The 19,696-nt window shown below is 40.3% G+C and overlaps 1 protein-coding gene across 1 annotated transcript in view; it reads left to right on the top strand.

The window, feature by feature from the left end:
- The window catches only part of LOC137430005 (scavenger receptor cysteine-rich domain-containing protein DMBT1-like), a 188,904-nt gene that overhangs the window by 119,411 nt on the left and 49,797 nt on the right, over nt 1-19,696 (top strand). Inside the window, exons 21-26 of the mRNA XM_078780034.1 lie at nt 689-1,000; nt 5,398-5,445; nt 9,253-9,300; nt 10,879-11,190; nt 15,588-15,635; nt 19,444-19,491. Of these exons, the coding sequence (XP_078636160.1) occupies nt 689-1,000; nt 5,398-5,445; nt 9,253-9,300; nt 10,879-11,190; nt 15,588-15,635; nt 19,444-19,491 (816 nt within the window). The remainder of the gene's footprint in view (nt 1-688; nt 1,001-5,397; nt 5,446-9,252; nt 9,301-10,878; nt 11,191-15,587; nt 15,636-19,443; nt 19,492-19,696) is intronic.

The following is a 19,696-nucleotide window of genomic DNA, read 5'->3' as shown; positions in this document are numbered from 1 at the left end:
GCTGTCAATTACTCACCGACTCTTCTCAAAGTACACCATGGGAACACTATCATCCACGAACTAATACTGACAGACTGTGCAGACACCGATTGTGACGTCCATCCGAAGTACGGTGTACATATTCAAGTGAAACACTGGGATGACAGTTTGTAGCTGGGCCGAGCTTTCAAATCTAGTGTATATACAGCTTAGCGGCGAATGCGCATACCTCTCTTTCTATCATCATGGCAGCTCTTGGTATATCAACGGTGGGGTTTGTGCAAAGCAGATTTCCTGATGTAATTGCACTGGACTATTCTCATGAATCACCGTGATCGAATAACGTCGAGAAGGTTCTTTGCACAATCGGAATGGAAGTCTGAAATTCCTTGGGCATAGTTATTTCCACTTCTTTGTCCAAAAGAAGGCCCAAATCGAAACATCAGTCACCATTGTGAAAGATGGCGTTGGGGTGGGGGTGGTTTACATCCTTCTAACCCCACACGAAGATGACATCCTGTGCTTACTTTCTTTGCCACAGAGATGTGAGGTTCCACTAAACATCACAAACGTTATTATGTTGTCCTTTAACGATGATGATATGTTTTTTGATAAAATAGTAAATAGCAATAATTCGTTCTGCCAAAATGCACGTGAGCGCAAACAATGATCTATTTCTGAAGATATTTTTCTTCTTGTCGTTTTCCAGTGATGGATGTCCGTCTAGTAGGAGGAAGAGGATACTGTGAGGGTCGTGTGGAGGTGTTCTACCAGGAAGCATGGGGCACTGTCTGTGATGACTATTGGAGTGTAACAGATGCACATGTTGTGTGTCGCCAGCTCGGTTGTGGATCAGCCCTATCTTCCCCATGCTGTGCATCATTTGGACAAGGAAATGGTTCCATCTTGATGGATAATGTGCAATGTAATGGCTCAGAACATTACCTTTCACAATGTTCACATCAGGGTTGGTACTCTCACGATTGTTGGCATGGTGAAGATGCGTCTGTTATTTGCGAAGGTACGTGGTTTTACAGAAGCGGGAGAATATCATAAACTTTTATATAGTTTTTGCCAAATATAGTTGTTCAATCACAATAATTTCCAGTTAAGAGAAAAATATATCTTAGAAAATTCTCTGTCTGCATTTATAACAATTTCTGTAACTGTGAATAATGAGTGCAGACACCTCTGAATAATGCTCTGGTGAAAAGTCAAAATCATTGTTGTTGAGAAAAATAACATATTGTCCTGTGGCTGGCTCTCAGTTAACACCGAGAGTGCCCCACGGATGGCATTCGAGCTTACTTTGAAGCGTTATCCAAATCAATGGCAGATGATATTCGAGGGGCGGGGGGGGCGGGTGGGGGGGTTGGGGAGGATGCCGACTTACCTGGGTGGCCCCGACGAGGTCTTCACCCTTTGAAAAGAAACTCACAATAACCAGAATTGAAGGTACAAAAATAAACACGGCTTTATTGCCAGACCCCGAGAACAAACAAACGCGCCGATGAACTAAACCCCTCTAATGGAGCGCTCCCACACTGACTTCAACTACAGGACAAATGGAAGGATAAATATAACAAATGTTATGTTCTATGCGGTGTGTCTTATCTGTCTGGATGTGATGTCGGGAATCGTCAGGTCCGAGCACGTCGTCCGACCACAGCTCCGGTTGGTGTAAACATCGGCCTCGCTGCACGGTCCATCCCATGCCACAGCACTCGTTCGCAGGCACCAGGAGCAAGAACAACAGGGGAGGATCATCGTCGGTGCTCGACCGTCTCTCCACCATTCGTCGTCACCCAACAGGCAAAGGTCCACATGGGAAGAAGTCCAAATGGGAGAGAAAGGAAGAGAGGTCTGGGCAGGAAGGAATCGAAAGACGAGAAGAAGGAAATGTCGGCCAGCGAGTGGTTTTACTGCCCGTCTCGTGACGTCAGCTCTCTTTCCCTCCAACCAGTGCGTCGCTTCTTGCTAGACTTTCGCGCCCCCCTCACATCACCGGTGCTTCTCCTCCAATCGGTGCGTAGCTTCTTACTCGTCTTTCGCGCCCTCCTCTCTGAATGGCTGAGTGCTTCGCGCCTTTGGTGTCATGCCATCTGTCGGTGGCCAATCAGTGTGGCACGTCCTTCACCTTCCCTACTCTGCCAATCGGCGACCTGCTTCCTACTCGCCCCTCCCCCCTGTCAATCACGAGTCCTTCTGGGTGTGGCTATTGCCTGCATGATCGATGTTTGCCTGCCATGCCACCAGTGTGCGCGATCGCTTCCGGTCTGTTCTTCCGTCAGTTCCTTTGTTATTGTGGCGGAGGGGGAATTAATTAATGTGTGCGCTAATGGGAATGGATTCCTAATCTACGTGTCTAGTGCGTTGCCATATGGGACAATGGATAGCTCACAGGTTTGACACACCGGGGAATTAGCGTAATCCCTCCTCTACCTATCACATGATCATCCTTGTATGATCACAGGTATACACTTAATCCGACAAACCGCCGAAAAAAACTTATTACAGGTAAGGTTCCCTATCACGACAGCAGGAGCATAATACCTATGCAGATCTACCTGGATCTATATATGCCCTACCCAAAATTCATAGGAATATGTAATGGTGAGAATTCAATCACTAACCTTTGTGCATGACTTTCATCTTCATGGAAAATCATTGTAAATAATCCCTCAATATCTTTGATAGTACACACATGTTATCTTATCACTTGTACAATTCCACTTTGGTTTCCAAATCTCTTTTCCTTGGTGAAGGGTACAATCGGAAATTTGATATGGAGGTTTTACACGGCAATTCTGCTCCTGCAGACGGTGGATGACAGTCTGTGGAGCACCTGAACTTGAAAAGTGACTAAAGGATCATTTTTCGACAGGCGACAATAATAATAAGGTTTGATAAGATTCCAGTTGAGAAAAGGACAAAGAAGAGAATAAACCATTTGAAAAAGGACAAAACATGGAAAAGACAATCCACAATGAAGAAACCAAAGGCCACACGTAGCATGAACATATTATACCGATTCACAGCAAAGAGGAAAAAAATAGCAGATGCAAGAAGTCTCTCTGAAAGAATGATTCAAAGGGAAAGACCAGATAGAATCTGTGATGTGGATTCAAGTATTTGATGACCATGTATTGCACAGAGAGGTGTGGGTGATGAAAGTGTCGTACAAAAGAGTTTCCTGGATTATATCATGGCATATTATCAGTGAAGGAGAAAACAAAGAGCGAGAAAGGCAGGAGATACAGCATCCCACTCCTGCAGGTACAAAATGGACAGGATTTCAAACACCATGTGAAGTGATATTAGGATGTCCACTTCCTCGGTTTATTTGCAAATGACTGATCGTGTGTGCTGATAATGATGGGAATGGTTGGTGAAACCCCCGTCAAAGTTCCAAAGGAATAGACAGTGATAAAATTCAATACATGTGGACAATAACTATTATCAAAAATATATACATATGTTCAACCATGAATGAAAAAATAAATCTCACAAATACAAATACACAATGCATCCAATCAATAGGTTGTAAATTCCCTTTTCCAAACAGGTGTGAATGCATTTGTAATTGTTGATAAACAATGACAAGGATCACATTCCGAGACACCGACCACCTACGAAGTGGAACCTTTCATGAACTTCACCATTTTAGCAAAATATGAATTTATTTAGTTTGTGCAATGTTCAGATCTGATCTTAACTTGAGCATACCCGTTCTCAAAAGAACGTCAACTGATACTTGATAAACAGAAGTACCAGCAATCGGGTTGTGTCCCGTTCCTCCTGTGAAATGAAACAGAAAAGCAAATACTGCATTGGAGTCAACAGAAGGAAACAGAAGAAGTAAAGAGCAAAGATGGAGTCATCAGGAGGAAGATGGATAGGATTTGGGTTTCAGATGCTACTCCTCTACCCTCAAACCCATCCAGGCACAGCCAAGTGAACCTTCCAGAAAAAATTCCACTATAATTCACTTTTCCGAAGACAGATAGAGGAAGAAAGAGAGAAATAAAGAAGAAGCAAGAAATAGAATGAAAAAGGAGAAATATGAAAAAGTCGAAAGAAATGTGAAAGGAACAAAGATGTTGGGAAGAACCCGGATAGATAGATTTCAGCAGTTCTTCCTCAGGTAAAAACGCAGCAACAGTTACAAGCTACCGGAGGTCCATGAGTTGAGTTGTACAATCTTATGCTCACAGCGCAGAAATATAATCAGACAACATGCTACTCCACACCATAAGCTCTTGTGAGTATCTTTGAAATGTCAAATAAATTCGTTCATTTGCAAAATGGGCCTGTGAGAGCTTCACACAAACATGGAAACTTGCCATGTCCGGGCAAGTTTACTCTTGATTTGCTAAATTTTCTACAATTCATTTGTGGGAATGCTTAGAAAGTTAATCACATCACAAGAAACATAATTTGTTGAATAGATCATACCTGAGAAATAGGTTCAGGTTGTCTGTCTTGTTGAGATTGAATGTCATGCTTATTCTTGTGCATCTGAAAATTCCAATGTTTTCAAAATCATCCAAGTGATGCTGCAATGTCACATCTGTCACTTGAAAGGGGACTCGAGTGAAGGTGGAAGGGAGAGTTATCTGATCAAGTTGTTGAATTTTGTTTAATCATGGAGAGGGAAGGTTCAATGGACACCGCTTCAGATGACCACGGAGACACAACTCTCAGAACATTATTGGAAAATATTATGCCATTTGAAGTTCCTTCTTGATTGCAGCCGTTGACGATTTCTGATGTTAACAGAAGACGTTCAGCTTAGTGAAGGGACTCCTCACCAAAGATTATCGTGAGAGTCCTGTGGTCTCTGAAATAGACATCCATTAAAATAACTCATCTATCTGTTAAGTAAATGTTTCATCGCTTCTGATGTTTTTTTATTGTAAACGAAGACAAAACTCTGCATCATATTCAATCGGTAAATCATTGTTGTGAAAGAGGTTTTCCTTTGGTTATGTTTTTTTTACAGTTTGCAAAAATGATGAAAGAAAGTATTTTCTTGGAGGACAAAGACTGACATTTTTATCTAATAACTGTTGTCTTCTTCAAGAGGATATTTTGACATGACGGACGTTGTTGTGGGATTTTCTTATCTTTCTATAATAGTAAAAATTGATGCTGGAAAAGAGGAAACAAAATATCAGCAAACTGCTGCTTGGAAAAATGCCTTTCTCACTTCCACGGAGAATTCGATGTAATGAAGAAAAATGCAATGAAAATCTGATTTATTTGCAATCCGCTCCACATGTAACCTTGAATATCAGATGAGTTTGTACCGTTTTGATTGCTTTGCTTGTTTTGATTTGTTGAAATGATTTGTTGGTGTGGAAACATTGTAATAAGTACCTTTTAAATGCATAATTTTATCTCTGTCGGATGAAACAGATTCACAATCGTACACCACAACAGTATCAACGACACCAACTACTGCAGGTAATACTTTCGCTTTGGATACAACCATAGTGTGGATAAAAAAACTTCTTTCTTGAAATAAGTTAATTGATGAATCGCCTCAATTGTCATGACCGGTTTTAAATCAGTTTATATTTTGTGAAATGTTCTTTTGAGTAAATTAATTGTTGAATTGCCATATGTGATCACCTTTTCCAATCCATGAAATACATTGAATGGAACAACCTATTTGTCTGGTTGTCTGGTTGATTTGTTTGTGAAGTAAATGTCAGCTCTTTCACGAGCCTCGATTCAGTATACAAAAAAACCCCAAAAAAAAAAACCTGGCTTTTCTTCAACTTCATCATATTTTCCTGGAGACCATGAATAAATGAGAGAAGCCCCTGATGATCAAATTCGCCTGCTAGTTGTGTCATCGCTGAGATACAGCGAGAGGACATGTACAGTGACACTGCTGTTTGAATACTGATTATTTCCCAGTATCCGGGAAACAATCACCTTCTTTTTGAAAAGGTGACATTGTAGATTGCGTGCAGAGTTTGGAGGGCTGTCCAACCAATGGAGCGAAGGCAATCCGTCCGCACATACATTGTCCAAAAGTGCAAACATAGTCCAAAAATGAACTGGCGTTTTTATGCTAGATCATGTTGGGTACAGGGTCCCATGTTATGCCGTTCTATGGCCTCTTGCTCATTGTTTCCATGAGGGGGAAAGGTGCTTCTAGCTCTGCCTTGTGATGTATCCAGGAATTTTCGGGTTTTGACATCATCAGGGGATGGAGCTTGCGCATGTGCAGTAAAGCATTTTGTTTGTGGCTTCCCTATGTCTGAGTCATGTGCATATATCCCGAATGTCGTGGACTGGAAAACTCAGCATATTTGACTCTCCAGGATACACAAATTGGCGATGAAGGTTGTTGAATGCTTAGGAAACCTAAAAGATGGCTGTTTGGAAATTTGGGCGCCTTCGATTAGAAGGTTGAGTGCTTTGATGAACACACGGACAGGTGCGATGCATTTATGGCGGGAAATGTAATCGACGAGGGGAAAAATACCAACCTGCCACTGGTGTTGTTGGGAGCAGAGACATTTAAAATGATGAAGAACTTATGTAGTCCAGATTCTTTGAAAATGAAGTCTTACGATGATTTAAAGGGGCTGTTATCAGAACACTTCACTCCTAAACCCATCGTGATTGCCGAGCAACACAAATTTTGGATGGCCAGACAAGGTGAGCACTAGTCCATGGCTGACTTTGTAATACGTTTGAAGCAGCTTGATTCTTGATTGTACCTGTTGTATCTGTTCGGTTGGACGATTTCTACATGAAGCTTGCAGAGACAGACTTGTGTCCGAATTTCACCCAAAAATGGCCAGAACACAAACTAATTTGTTATCCGAGGCAATTTTATCGTTTGAAGACGCCAGAGTGAAATGTTTATCTGACAAATTATCTGGCAAAGCCAACAAGGAGCAGCACATAGGTAGCCAAGCAGTAAGAACCGAGGACGAAGCCACAGACCAACTTGTGTGGGGGAGGATGTTGACACCAGCTGAGCGAGCGGAGAGTTATCTGATGAAATGGTTGAATCATTTTGCCAATTATTTGGAGAGAAGAGAAGGTCCCTTGGACAACACTTCAGATGAGACTCGTCATTGGGAATATGACAGGAAATGGTTAGGCCATTCAAAATGTTTCATTGATTGTGGACGTTGATGATTTTTGATGTTGATGGAAGATTGTGGATGTTGATGATTTCTGATGTTGATGGAAGATTGTGAATGTTGATGATTCATGATGGTGATGGAAGATTGTGGATTTTTATGATTTCTGATGTTGACGGAAGATTGTGAACGTTGATCATTTCTGGTGTTGACCGAAGATTGTGGACGTTAATGATTATTTCTGATGTTGATGGAAGATTGTGAATGTTGATGATTTCTGGTGTTGACGGAAGGTTGTGGACGTTAATGATTATTTCTGATGTTGATGGAAGATTGTGAATGTTGATGATTCATGATGGTGATGGAAGGTTGTGGATATTTATGATTTCTGATGTTGACAGAAGATTGTAGACGTTGATGATTTCTGATGTTGACGGAAGATTGTGGACGCTGATGATTTCTGATGTTGACGGAAGATTGTGGATGTTGATGATTTCTGATGTTGATGGAAGATTGTGGACGTTGATGATTTCTGATGTTGATGGAAGATTGTGGATGTTTATGATTTTTGATGTTGACAGAAGATTGTGGATGTTAATGATTATTTCTGATGTTGATGGAAGATTGTGAATGTTGATGATTTCTGATGTTGATGGAAGATTGTGAATGTTCATGATTCATGATGGTGATGGAAGATTGTGGATGTTTATGATTTCTGATGTTGACGGAAGATTGTGGACGTTCATGATTTCTGATGTTGACGGAAAATTGTGGATGTTGATGATTTCTGATATTGACGGAAGATTGTGGATGTTGATGATTTCTGATGTTGACGGAAGATTGTGAATGTTAATTATTATTTCTGGTGTTGATGGAAGATTGTGAATGTTGATGATTTCTGATGTTAATGGAAGATTGTGAATGTTGATGATTCATGATGGTGATGGAAGATTGTGGATGTTTATGATTTCTGATGTTGACGGAAGATTGTGGATGTTGATGATTTATGATGTTGACGGAAGATTGTGGACGTTGATGATTTCTGGTGTTGACGGAAGATTGTGGATGTTGATGATTTCTGATGTTTACGGAAGATTGTGGACGTTGATTATTTCTGATGTTGACAGAAGATTGTGGACGTTGATGATTTCTGAAGTTGACCGAAGACCTTTCACATAGTGAAGGATCTCCTCACCAAAGATTATCCTTTAAGGGTCTTGTGCTCTTTCAATTAGATATCTATGAAACTAGCTCATCTATCTTGTTAAGTAGATGTTTCACTGCTTTAGATTTTTAATTGGAAAGTAAGACAAAACTCTGCATCATATTCTGTGAAAGAGGTTTTCCGTTGATTTTTGGTATTTTTAACTCAACTGGACTATGTCCAGCTGAGTTTTTGTCGACACCCAGTGTCCGTCGTCCATCTGTCGTCTGTCTGTCTGTCTGTCTGTCTGTCGTCTGTAAACAATTCGACGTCTATGCTCTAAAAGTCACAAATATTGATGAGATTTTATGAAACTTGTTATGCAGCATCTTTAAGGCATAAACTAGTTTGGGATTGCATTTGGGCGTTGCACGCCCAAAAATGGGCGCGACAGGGCGGCCGTATTGAAAAATCAATTTTTGTCATATATTTTTAGCACAAATAAACGATATAGTTTGTGGTTCTATTATGCATATTCTTACCATATTGATATAGACCAGTTGAGTTCAGGTTCCCTGGAACCTCTAGTTACATTTTACAACAATGATGAAAGAAAGTACCTCCTTTTGAAGCAGAAAGACTTCCATTTTTTCATAAACCTTTGTCTTCTTCAAAGTGATATTTTGATGTGACAAACGTTATTATTTGTGGGATTTTCTTATCTTTCTAAAATAGTAAAAATTGATGCTGCAAAAGAGGAAACAAAATATCAGCAAACTGCTGCTTGGAAAAATATCTTTCTCATTTTTCATGGAGAACTCGATGTGATGAAGACAAATGCAATATAAATTTGATGTTAGTTTTACAATCTGCTGGACACGTAGCCCTACATATCAGAGGAGTTTGAGAAATTCTTCGTTTGTGTGGAATCATTGTGATAAGTATGTCGGGAACAATCCATAAAAAAAGCACAGCAAACCTTTTATAACTGTAATTTTGTCTCTTTGTTGGATTGAACAGATACAACATCGGACACCACAACATTTCCAACGCCATCAAGTCCTGGAGGTAATCTTTATGCTTTGGATCAAACCATAGTGTGAATAAATCGGCTAAATCGTCTTTCATGAAATAAGTTAAGAGAGGAATCGCCTCAATTGTTGTAACAAGTTTTAAATCAGATTACATTTTGTGAAATGTTCTTTTGAGTAAATTAATTGATAAATTGCTCTATTTGATCATCGTTTACAATCAATGAAAGGTTAAATGGAACAACCTCGCTTTTCTTCAACTTCATCATCTTCTCTTGGAGCCCATGGATATTTGAGAGCAGCATTTGTTGAACAAATTGGCTTGCTGGTTGTATCATCACTGAGATGTAGTGATTGGACATGGACATGTACAGTGATACTGCTGTTTGAATACAGATTATTTCCTTGTGTCCAGCATACAATCACCTTCTCTTTGAAAAGGTGACATTGTAGATTATAGGCGGAGTTGGTAGAGCTGTCCAACCAATGGAGTGAAGGCAATCCGTCTGCACATACATTGTCCAATAGTCCAAACATAGTCCAAAAATGAACTGGATTTTACATATTAGACGATTTTGGGGAAAGTGTAACATGTTATGCTGGTCTATGGCCCCTTGCTTATTGTTTGCATGAAGATGTGCCGGTCCTTCATGTGAAGAAGTTAATTTTGACTGCCTTTTTTTGTTTTTGCTCTGTTCTGTAAATGCCAAACAGTCATTGTTGCGTTTCGTTGCCGATTACGTCCTTTAAAGTGGATAAGTAGAAAACCAACAAAAGTAAATGTGTTTCTGGTGTGGGAGATGTTGAATCGGACTGCAAGCACACTCTGCGGTCACAAGCCGTTTCACTGGGTGTCAATGAGAATCAAAGAAGACCAGAAGCCTTGCTACGCACAGTTCATGCATGAGTTTGTAATTAGTTCATGATGCTGTCAATTACTCACCGACTCTTCTCAAAGTACACCATGGGAACACTATCATCCACGAACTAATACTGACAGACTGTGCAGACACCGATTGTGACGTCCATCCGAAGTACGGTGTACATATTCAAGTGAAACACTGGGATGACAGTTTGTAGCTGGGCCGAGCTTTCAAATCTAGTGTATATACAGCTTAGCGGCGAATGCGCATACCTCTCTTTCTATCATCATGGCAGCTCTTGGTATATCAACGGTGGGGTTTGTGCAAAGCAGATTTCCTGATGTAATTGCACTGGACTATTCTCATGAATCACCGTGATCGAATAACGTCGAGAAGGTTCTTTGCACAATCGGAATGGAAGTCTGAAATTCCTTGGGCATAGTTATTTCCACTTCTTTGTCCAAAAGAAGGCCCAAATCGAAACATCAGTCACCATTGTGAAAGATGGCGTTGGGGTGGGGGTGGTTTACATCCTTCTAACCCCACACGAAGATGACATCCTGTGCTTACTTTCTTTGCCACAGAGATGTGAGGTTCCACTAAACATCACAAACGTTATTATGTTGTCCTTTAACGATGATGATATGTTTTTTGATAAAATAGTAAATAGCAATAATTCGTTCTGCCAAAATGCACGTGAGCGCAAACAATGATCTATTTCTGAAGATATTTTTCTTCTTGTCGTTTTCCAGTGATGGATGTCCGTCTAGTAGGAGGAAGAGGATACTGTGAGGGTCGTGTGGAGGTGTTCTACCAGGAAGCATGGGGCACTGTCTGTGATGACTATTGGAGTGTAACAGATGCACATGTTGTGTGTCGCCAGCTCGGTTGTGGATCAGCCCTATCTTCCCCATGCTGTGCATCATTTGGACAAGGAAATGGTTCCATCTTGATGGATAATGTGCAATGTAATGGCTCAGAACATTACCTTTCACAATGTTCACATCAGGGTTGGTACTCTCACGATTGTTGGCATGGTGAAGATGCGTCTGTTATTTGCGAAGGTACGTGGTTTTACAGAAGCGGGAGAATATCATAAACTTTTATATAGTTTTTGCCAAATATAGTTGTTCAATCACAATAATTTCCAGTTAAGAGAAAAATATATCTTAGAAAATTCTCTGTCTGCATTTATAACAATTTCTGTAACTGTGAATAATGAGTGCAGACACCTCTGAATAATGCTCTGGTGAAAAGTCAAAATCATTGTTGTTGAGAAAAATAACATATTGTCCTGTGGCTGGCTCTCAGTTAACACCGAGAGTGCCCCACGGATGGCATTCGAGCTTACTTTGAAGCGTTATCCAAATCAATGGCAGATGATATTCGAGGGGCGGGGGGGGCGGGTGGGGGGGTTGGGGAGGATGCCGACTTACCTGGGTGGCCCCGACGAGGTCTTCACCCTTTGAAAAGAAACTCACAATAACCAGAATTGAAGGTACAAAAATAAACACGGCTTTATTGCCAGACCCCGAGAACAAACAAACGCGCCGATGAACTAAACCCCTCTAATGGAGCGCTCCCACACTGACTTCAACTACAGGACAAATGGAAGGATAAATATAGCAAATGTTATGTTCTATGCGGTGTGTCTTATCTGTCTGGATGTGATGTCGGGAATCGTCAGGTCCGAGCACGTCGTCCGACCACAGCTCCGGTTGGTGTAAACATCGGCCTCGCTGCACGGTCCATCCCATGCCACAGCACTCGTTCGCAGGCACCAGGAGCAAGAACCACAGGGGAGGATCATCGTCGGTGCTCGACCGTCTCTCCACCATTCGTCGTCACCCAACAGGCAAAGGTCCACATGCGAAGAAGTCCAAATGGGAGAGAAAGGAAGAGAGGTCTGGGCAGGAAGGAATCGAAAGACGAGAAGAAGGAAATGTCGGCCAGCGAGTGGTTTTACTGCCCGTCTCGTGACGTCAGCTCTCTTTCCCTCCAACCAGTGCGTCGCTTCTTGCTAGACTTTCGCGCCCCCCTCACATCACCGGTGCTTCTCCTCCAATCGGTGCGTAGCTTCTTACTCGTCTTTCGTGCCCTCCTCTCTGAATGGCTGAGTGCTTCGCGCCTTTGGTGTCATGCCATCTGTCGGTGGCCAATCAGTGTGGCACGTCCTTCACCTTCCCTACTCTGCCAATCGGCGACCTGCTTCCTACTCGCCCCTCCCCCCTGTCAATCACGAGTCCTTCTGGGTGTGGCTATTGCCTGCATGATCGATGTTTGCCTGCCATGCCACCAGTGTGCGCGATCGCTTCCGGTCTGTTCTTCCGTCAGTTCCTTTGTTATTGTGGCGGAGGGGGAATTAATTAATGTGTGCGCTAATGGGAATGGATTCCTAATCTACGTGTCTAGTGCGTTGCCATATGGGACAATGGATAGCTCACAGGTTTGACACACCGGGGAATTAGCGTAATCCCTCCTCTACCTATCACATGATCATCCTTGTATGATCACAGGTATACACTTAATCCGACAAACCGCCGAAAAAAACTTATTACAGGTAAGGTTCCCTATCACGACAACAGGAGCATAATACCTATGCAGATCTACCTGGATCTATATATGCCCTACCCAAAATTCATAGGAATATGTAATGGTGAGAATTCAATCACTAACCTTTGTGCATGACTTTCATCTTCATGGAAAATCATTGTAAATAATCCCTCAATATCTTTGATAGTACACACATGTTATCTTATCACTTGTACAATTCCACTTTGGTTTCCAAATCTCTTTTCCTTGGTGAAGGGTACAATCGGAAATTTGATATGGAGGTTTTACACGGCAATTCTGCTCCTGCAGACGGTGGATGACAGTCTGTGGAGCACCTGAACTTGAAAAGTGACTAAAGGATCATTTTTCGACAGGCGACAATAATAATAAGGTTTGATAAGATTCCAGTTGAGAAAAGGACAAAGAAGAGAATAAACCATTTGAAAAAGGACAAAACATGGAAAAGACAATCCACAATGAAGAAACCAAAGGCCACACGTAGCATGAACATATTATACCGATTCACAGCAAAGAGGAAAAAAATAGCAGATGCAAGAAGTCTCTCTGAAAGAATGATTCAAAGGGAAAGACCAGATAGAATCTGTGATGTGGATTCAAGTATTTGATGACCATGTATTGCACAGAGAGGTGTGGGTGATGAAAGTGTCGTACAAAAGAGTTTCCTGGATTATATCATGGCATATTATCAGTGAAGGAGAAAACAAAGAGCGAGAAAGGCAGGAGATACAGCATCCCACTCCTGCAGGTACAAAATGGACAGGATTTCAAACACCATGTGAAGTGATATTAGGATGTCCACTTCCTCGGTTTATTTGCAAATGACTGATCGTGTGTGCTGATAATGATGGGAATGGTTGGTGAAACCCCCGTCAAAGTTCCAAAGGAATAGACAGTGATAAAATTCAATACATGTGGACAATAACTATTATCAAAAATATATACATATGTTCAACCATGAATGAAAAAATAAATCTCACAAATACAAATACACAATGCATCCAATCAATAGGTTGTAAATTCCCTTTTCCAAACAGGTGTGAATGCATTTGTAATTGTTGATAAACAATGACAAGGATCACATTCCGAGACACCGACCACCTACGAAGTGGAACCTTTCATGAACTTCACCATTTTAGCAAAATATGAATTTATTTAGTTTGTGCAATGTTCAGATCTGATCTTAACTTGAGCATACCCGTTCTCAAAAGAACGTCAACTGATACTTGATAAACAGAAGTACCAGCAATCGGGTTGTGTCCCGTTCCTCCTGTGAAATGAAACAGAAAAGCAAATACTGCATTGGAGTCAACAGAAGGAAACAGAAGAAGTAAAGAGCAAAGATGGAGTCATCAGGAGGAAGATGGATAGGATTTGGGTTTCAGATGCTACTCCTCTACCCTCAAACCCATCCAGGCACAGCCAAGTGAACCTTCCAGAAAAAATTCCACTATAATTCACTTTTCCGAAGACAGATAGAGGAAGAAAGAGAGAAATAAAGAAGAAGCAAGAAATAGAATGAAAAAGGAGAAATATGAAAAAGTCGAAAGAAATGTGAAAGGAACAAAGATGTTGGGAAGAACCCGGATAGATAGATTTCAGCAGTTCTTCCTCAGGTAAAAACGCAGCAACAGTTACAAGCTACCGGAGGTCCATGAGTTGAGTTGTACAATCTTATGCTCACAGCGCAGAAATATAATCAGACAACATGCTACTCCACACCATAAGCTCTTGTGAGTATCTTTGAAATGTCAAATAAATTCGTTCATTTGCCTAATGGGCCTGTGAGAGCTTCACACAAACATGGAAACTTGCCATGTCCGGGCAAGTTTACTCTTGATTTGCTAAATTTTCTACAATTCATTTGTGGGAATGCTTAGAAAGTTAATCACATCACAAGAAACATAATTTGTTGAATAGATCATACCTGAGATATAGGTTCAGGTTGTCTGTCTTGTTGAGATTGAATGTCATGCTTATTCTTGTGCATCTGAAAATTCCAATGTTTTCAAAATCATCCAAGTGATGCTGCAATGTCACATCTGTCACTTGAAAGGGGACTCGAGTGAAGGTGGAAGGGAGAGTTATCTGATCAAGTTGTTGAATTTTGTTTAATCATGGAGAGGGAAGGTTCAATGGACACCGCTTCAGATGACCACGGAGACACAACTCTCAGAACATTATTGGAAAATATTATGCCATTTGAAGTTCCTTCTTGATTGCAGCCGTTGACGATTTCTGATGTTAACAGAAGACGTTCAGCTTAGTGAAGGGACTCCTCACCAAAGATTATCGTGAGAGTCCTGTGGTCTCTGAAATAGACATCCATTAAAATAACTCATCTATCTGTTAAGTAAATGTTTCATCGCTTCTGATGTTTTTTTATTGTAAACGAAGACAAAACTCTGCATCATATTCAATCGGTAAATCATTGTTGTGAAAGAGGTTTTCCTTTGGTTATGTTTTTTTTACAGTTTGCAAAAATGATGAAAGAAAGTATTTTCTTGGAGGACAAAGACTGACATTTTTATCTAATAACTGTTGTCTTCTTCAAGAGGATATTTTGACATGACGGACGTTGTTGTGGGATTTTCTTATCTTTCTATAATAGTAAAAATTGATGCTGGAAAAGAGGAAACAAAATATCAGCAAACTGCTGCTTGGAAAAATGCCTTTCTCACTTCCACGGAGAATTCGATGTAATGAAGAAAAATGCAATGAAAATCTGATTTATTTGCAATCCGCTCCACATGTAACCTTGAATATCAGATGAGTTTGTACCGTTTTGATTGCTTTGCTTGTTTTGATTTGTTGAAATGATTTGTTGGTGTGGAAACATTGTAATAAGTACCTTTTAAATGCATAATTTTATCTCTGTCGGATGAAACAGATTCACAATCGTACACCACAACAGTATCAACGACACCAACTACTGCAGGTAATACTTTCGCTTTGGATACAACCATAGTGTGGATAAAAAAACTTCTTTCTTGAAATAAGTTAATTGATGAATCGCCTCAATTGTCATGACCGGTTTTAAATCAGTTTATATTTTGTGAAATGTTCTTTTGAGTAAATTAATTGTTGAATTGCCATATGTGATCACCTTTTCCAATCCATGAAATACATTGAATGGAACAACCTATTTGTCTGGTTGTCTGGTTGATTTGTTTGTGAAGTAAATGTCAGCTCTTTCACGAGCCTCGATTCAGTATACAAAAAAACCCAAAAAAAAAAAACCTGGCTTTTCTTCAACTTCATCATATTTTCCTGGAGACCATGAATAAATGAGAGAAGCCCCTGATGATCAAATTCGCCTGCTAGTTGTGTCATCGCTGAGATACAGCGAGAGGACATGTACAGTGACACTGCTGTTTGAATACTGATTATTTCCCAGTATCCGGGAAACAATCACCTTCTTTTTGAAAAGGTGACATTGTAGATTGCGTGCAGAGTTTGGAGGGCTGTCCAACCAATGGAGCGAAGGCAATCCGTCCGCACATACATTGTCCAAAAGTGCAAACATAGTCCAAAAATGAACTGGCGTTTTTATGCTAGATCATGTTGGGTACAGGGTCCCATGTTATGCCGTTCTATGGCCTCTTGCTCATTGTTTCCATGAGGGGGAAAGGTGCTTCTAGCTCTGCCTTGTGATGTATCCAGGAATTTTCGGGTTTTGACATCATCAGGGGATGGAGCTTGCGCATGTGCAGTAAAGCATTTTGTTTGTGGCTTCCCTATGTCTGAGTCATGTGCATATATCCCGAATGTCGTGGACTGGAAAACTCAGCATATTTGACTCTCCAGGATACACAAATTGGCGATGAAGGTTGTTGAATGCTTAGGAAACCTAAAAGATGGCTGTTTGGAAATTTGGGCGCCTTCGATTAGAAGGTTGAGTGCTTTGATGAACACACGGACAGGTGCGATGCATTTATGGCGGGAAATGTAATCGACGAGGGGAAAAATACCAACCTGCCACTGGTGTTGTTGGGAGCAGAGACATTTAAAATGATGAAGAACTTATGTAGTCCAGATTCTTTGAAAATGAAGTCTTACGATGATTTAAAGGGGCTGTTATCAGAACACTTCACTCCTAAACCCATCGTGATTGCCGAGCAACACAAATTTTGGATGGCCAGACAAGGTGAGCACTAGTCCATGGCTGACTTTGTAATACGTTTGAAGCAGCTTGATTCTTGATTGTACCTGTTGTATCTGTTCGGTTGGACGATTTCTACATGAAGCTTGCAGAGACAGACTTGTGTCCGAATTTCACCCAAAAATGGCCAGAACACAAACTAATTTGTTATCCGAGGCAATTTTATCGTTTGAAGACGCCAGAGTGAAATGTTTATCTGACAAATTATCTGGCAAAGCCAACAAGGAGCAGCACATAGGTAGCCAAGCAGTAAGAACCGAGGACGAAGCCACAGACCAACTTGTGTGGGGGACGATGTTGACACCAGCTGAGCGAGCGGAGAGTTATCTGATGAAATGGTTGAATCATTTTGCCAATTATTTGGAGAGAAGAGAAGGTCCCTTGGACAACACTTCAGATGAGACTCGTCATTGGGAATATGACAGGAAATGGTTAGGCCATTCAAAATGTTTCATTGATTGTGGACGTTGATGATTTTTGATGTTGATGGAAGATTGTGGATGTTGATGATTTCTGATGTTGATGGAAGATTGTGAATGTTGATGATTCATGATGGTGATGGAAGATTGTGGATTTTTATGATTTCTGATGTTGACGGAAGATTGTGAACGTTGATCATTTCTGGTGTTGACCGAAGATTGTGGACGTTAATGATTATTTCTGATGTTGATGGAAGATTGTGAATGTTGATGATTTCTGGTGTTGACGGAAGGTTGTGGACGTTAATGATTATTTCTGATGTTGATGGAAGATTGTGAATGTTGATGATTCATGATGGTGATGGAAGGTTGTGGATATTTATGATTTCTGATGTTGACAGAAGATTGTAGACGTTGATGATTTCTGATGTTGACGGAAGATTGTGGACGCTGATGATTTCTGATGTTGACGGAAGATTGTGGATGTTGATGATTTCTGATGTTGATGGAAGATTGTGGACGTTGATGATTTCTGATGTTGATGGAAGATTGTGGATGTTTATGATTTTTGATGTTGACAGAAGATTGTGGATGTTAATGATTATTTCTGATGTTGATGGAAGATTGTGAATGTTGATGATTTCTGATGTTGATGGAAGATTGTGAATGTTCATGATTCATGATGGTGATGGAAGATTGTGGATGTTTATGATTTCTGATGTTGACGGAAGATTGTGGACGTTCATGATTTCTGATGTTGACGGAAAATTGTGGATGTTGATGATTTCTGATATTGACGGAAGATTGTGGATGTTGATGATTTCTGATGTTGACGGAAGATTGTGAATGTTAATTATTATTTCTGGTGTTGATGGAAGATTGTGAATGTTGATGATTTCTGATGTTAATGGAAGATTGTGAATGTTGATGATTCATGATGGTGATGGAAGATTGTGGATGTTTATGATTTCTGATGTTGACGGAAGATTGTGGATGTTGATGATTTATGATGTTGACGGAAGATTGTGGACGTTGATGATTTCTGGTGTTGACGGAAGATTGTGGATGTTGATGATTTCTGATGTTTACGGAAGATTGTGGATGTTGATTATTTCTGATGTTGACAGAAGATTGTGGACGTTGATGATTTCTGAAGTTGACCGAAGACCTTTCACATAGTGAAGGATCTCCTCACCAAAGATTATCCTTTAAGGGTCTTGTGCTCTTTCAATTAGATATCTATGAAACTAGCTCATCTATCTTGTTAAGTAGATGTTTCACTGCTTTAGATTTTTAATTGGAAAGTAAGACAAAACTCTGCATCATATTCTGTGAAAGAGGTTTTCCGTTGATTTTTGGTATTTTTAACTCAACTGGACTATGTCCAGCTGAGTTTTTGTCGACACCCAGTGTCCGTCGTCCATCTGTCGTCTGTCTGTCTGTCTGTCTGTCTGTCGTCTGTAAACAATTCGACGTCTACGCTCTAAAAGTCACAAATATTGATGAGATTTTATGAAACTTGTTATGCAGCATCTTTAAGGCATAAACTAGTTTGGGATTGCATTTGGGCGTTGCACGCCCAAAAATGAGCGCGACAGGGCGGCCGTATTGAAAAATCAATTTTTGTCATATATTTTTTAGCACAAATAAACGATATAGTTTGTGGTTCTATTATGCATATTCTTACCATATTGATATAGACCAGTTGAGTTCAGGTTCCCTGGAACCTCTAGTTACATTTTACAACAATGATGAAAGAAAGTACCTCCTTTTGAAGCAGAAAGACTTCCATTTTTTCATAAACCTTTGTCTTCTTCAAAGTGATATTTTGATGTGACAAACGTTATTATTTGTGGGATTTTCTTATCTTTCTAAAATAGTAAAAATTGATGCTGCAAAAGAGGAAACAAAATATCAGCAAACTGCTGCTTGGAAAAATATCTTTCTCATTTTTCATGGAGAACTCGATGTGATGAAGACAAATGCAATATAAATTTGATGTTAGTTTTACAATCTGCTGGACACGTAGCCCTACATATCAGAGGAGTTTGAGAAATTCTTCGTTTGTGTGGAATCATTGTGATAAGTATGTCGGGAACAATCCATAAAAAAAGCACAGCAAACCTTTTATAACTGTAATTTTGTCTCTTTGTTGGATTGAACAGATACAACATCGGACACCACAACATTTCCAACGCCATCAAGTCCTGGAGGTAATCTTTATGCTTTGGATCAAACCATAGTGTGAATAAATCGGCTAAATCGTCTTTCATGAAATAAGTTAAGAGAGGAATCGCCTCAATTGTTGTAACAAGTTTTAAATCAGATTACATTTTGTGAAATGTTCTTTTGAGTAAATTAATTGATAAATTGCTCTATTTGATCATCGTTTACAATCAATGAAAGGTTAAATGGAAC

Source organism: Myxine glutinosa, chromosome 6 (genome assembly GCF_964187855.1).
Source record: "Myxine glutinosa chromosome 6, kmMyxGlut1.1, whole genome shotgun sequence".
In the NCBI taxonomy this organism is placed as follows: domain Eukaryota; kingdom Metazoa; phylum Chordata; class Myxini; order Myxiniformes; family Myxinidae; genus Myxine; species Myxine glutinosa.
This window is presented reverse-complemented; position numbering and strand designations above follow the sequence as displayed.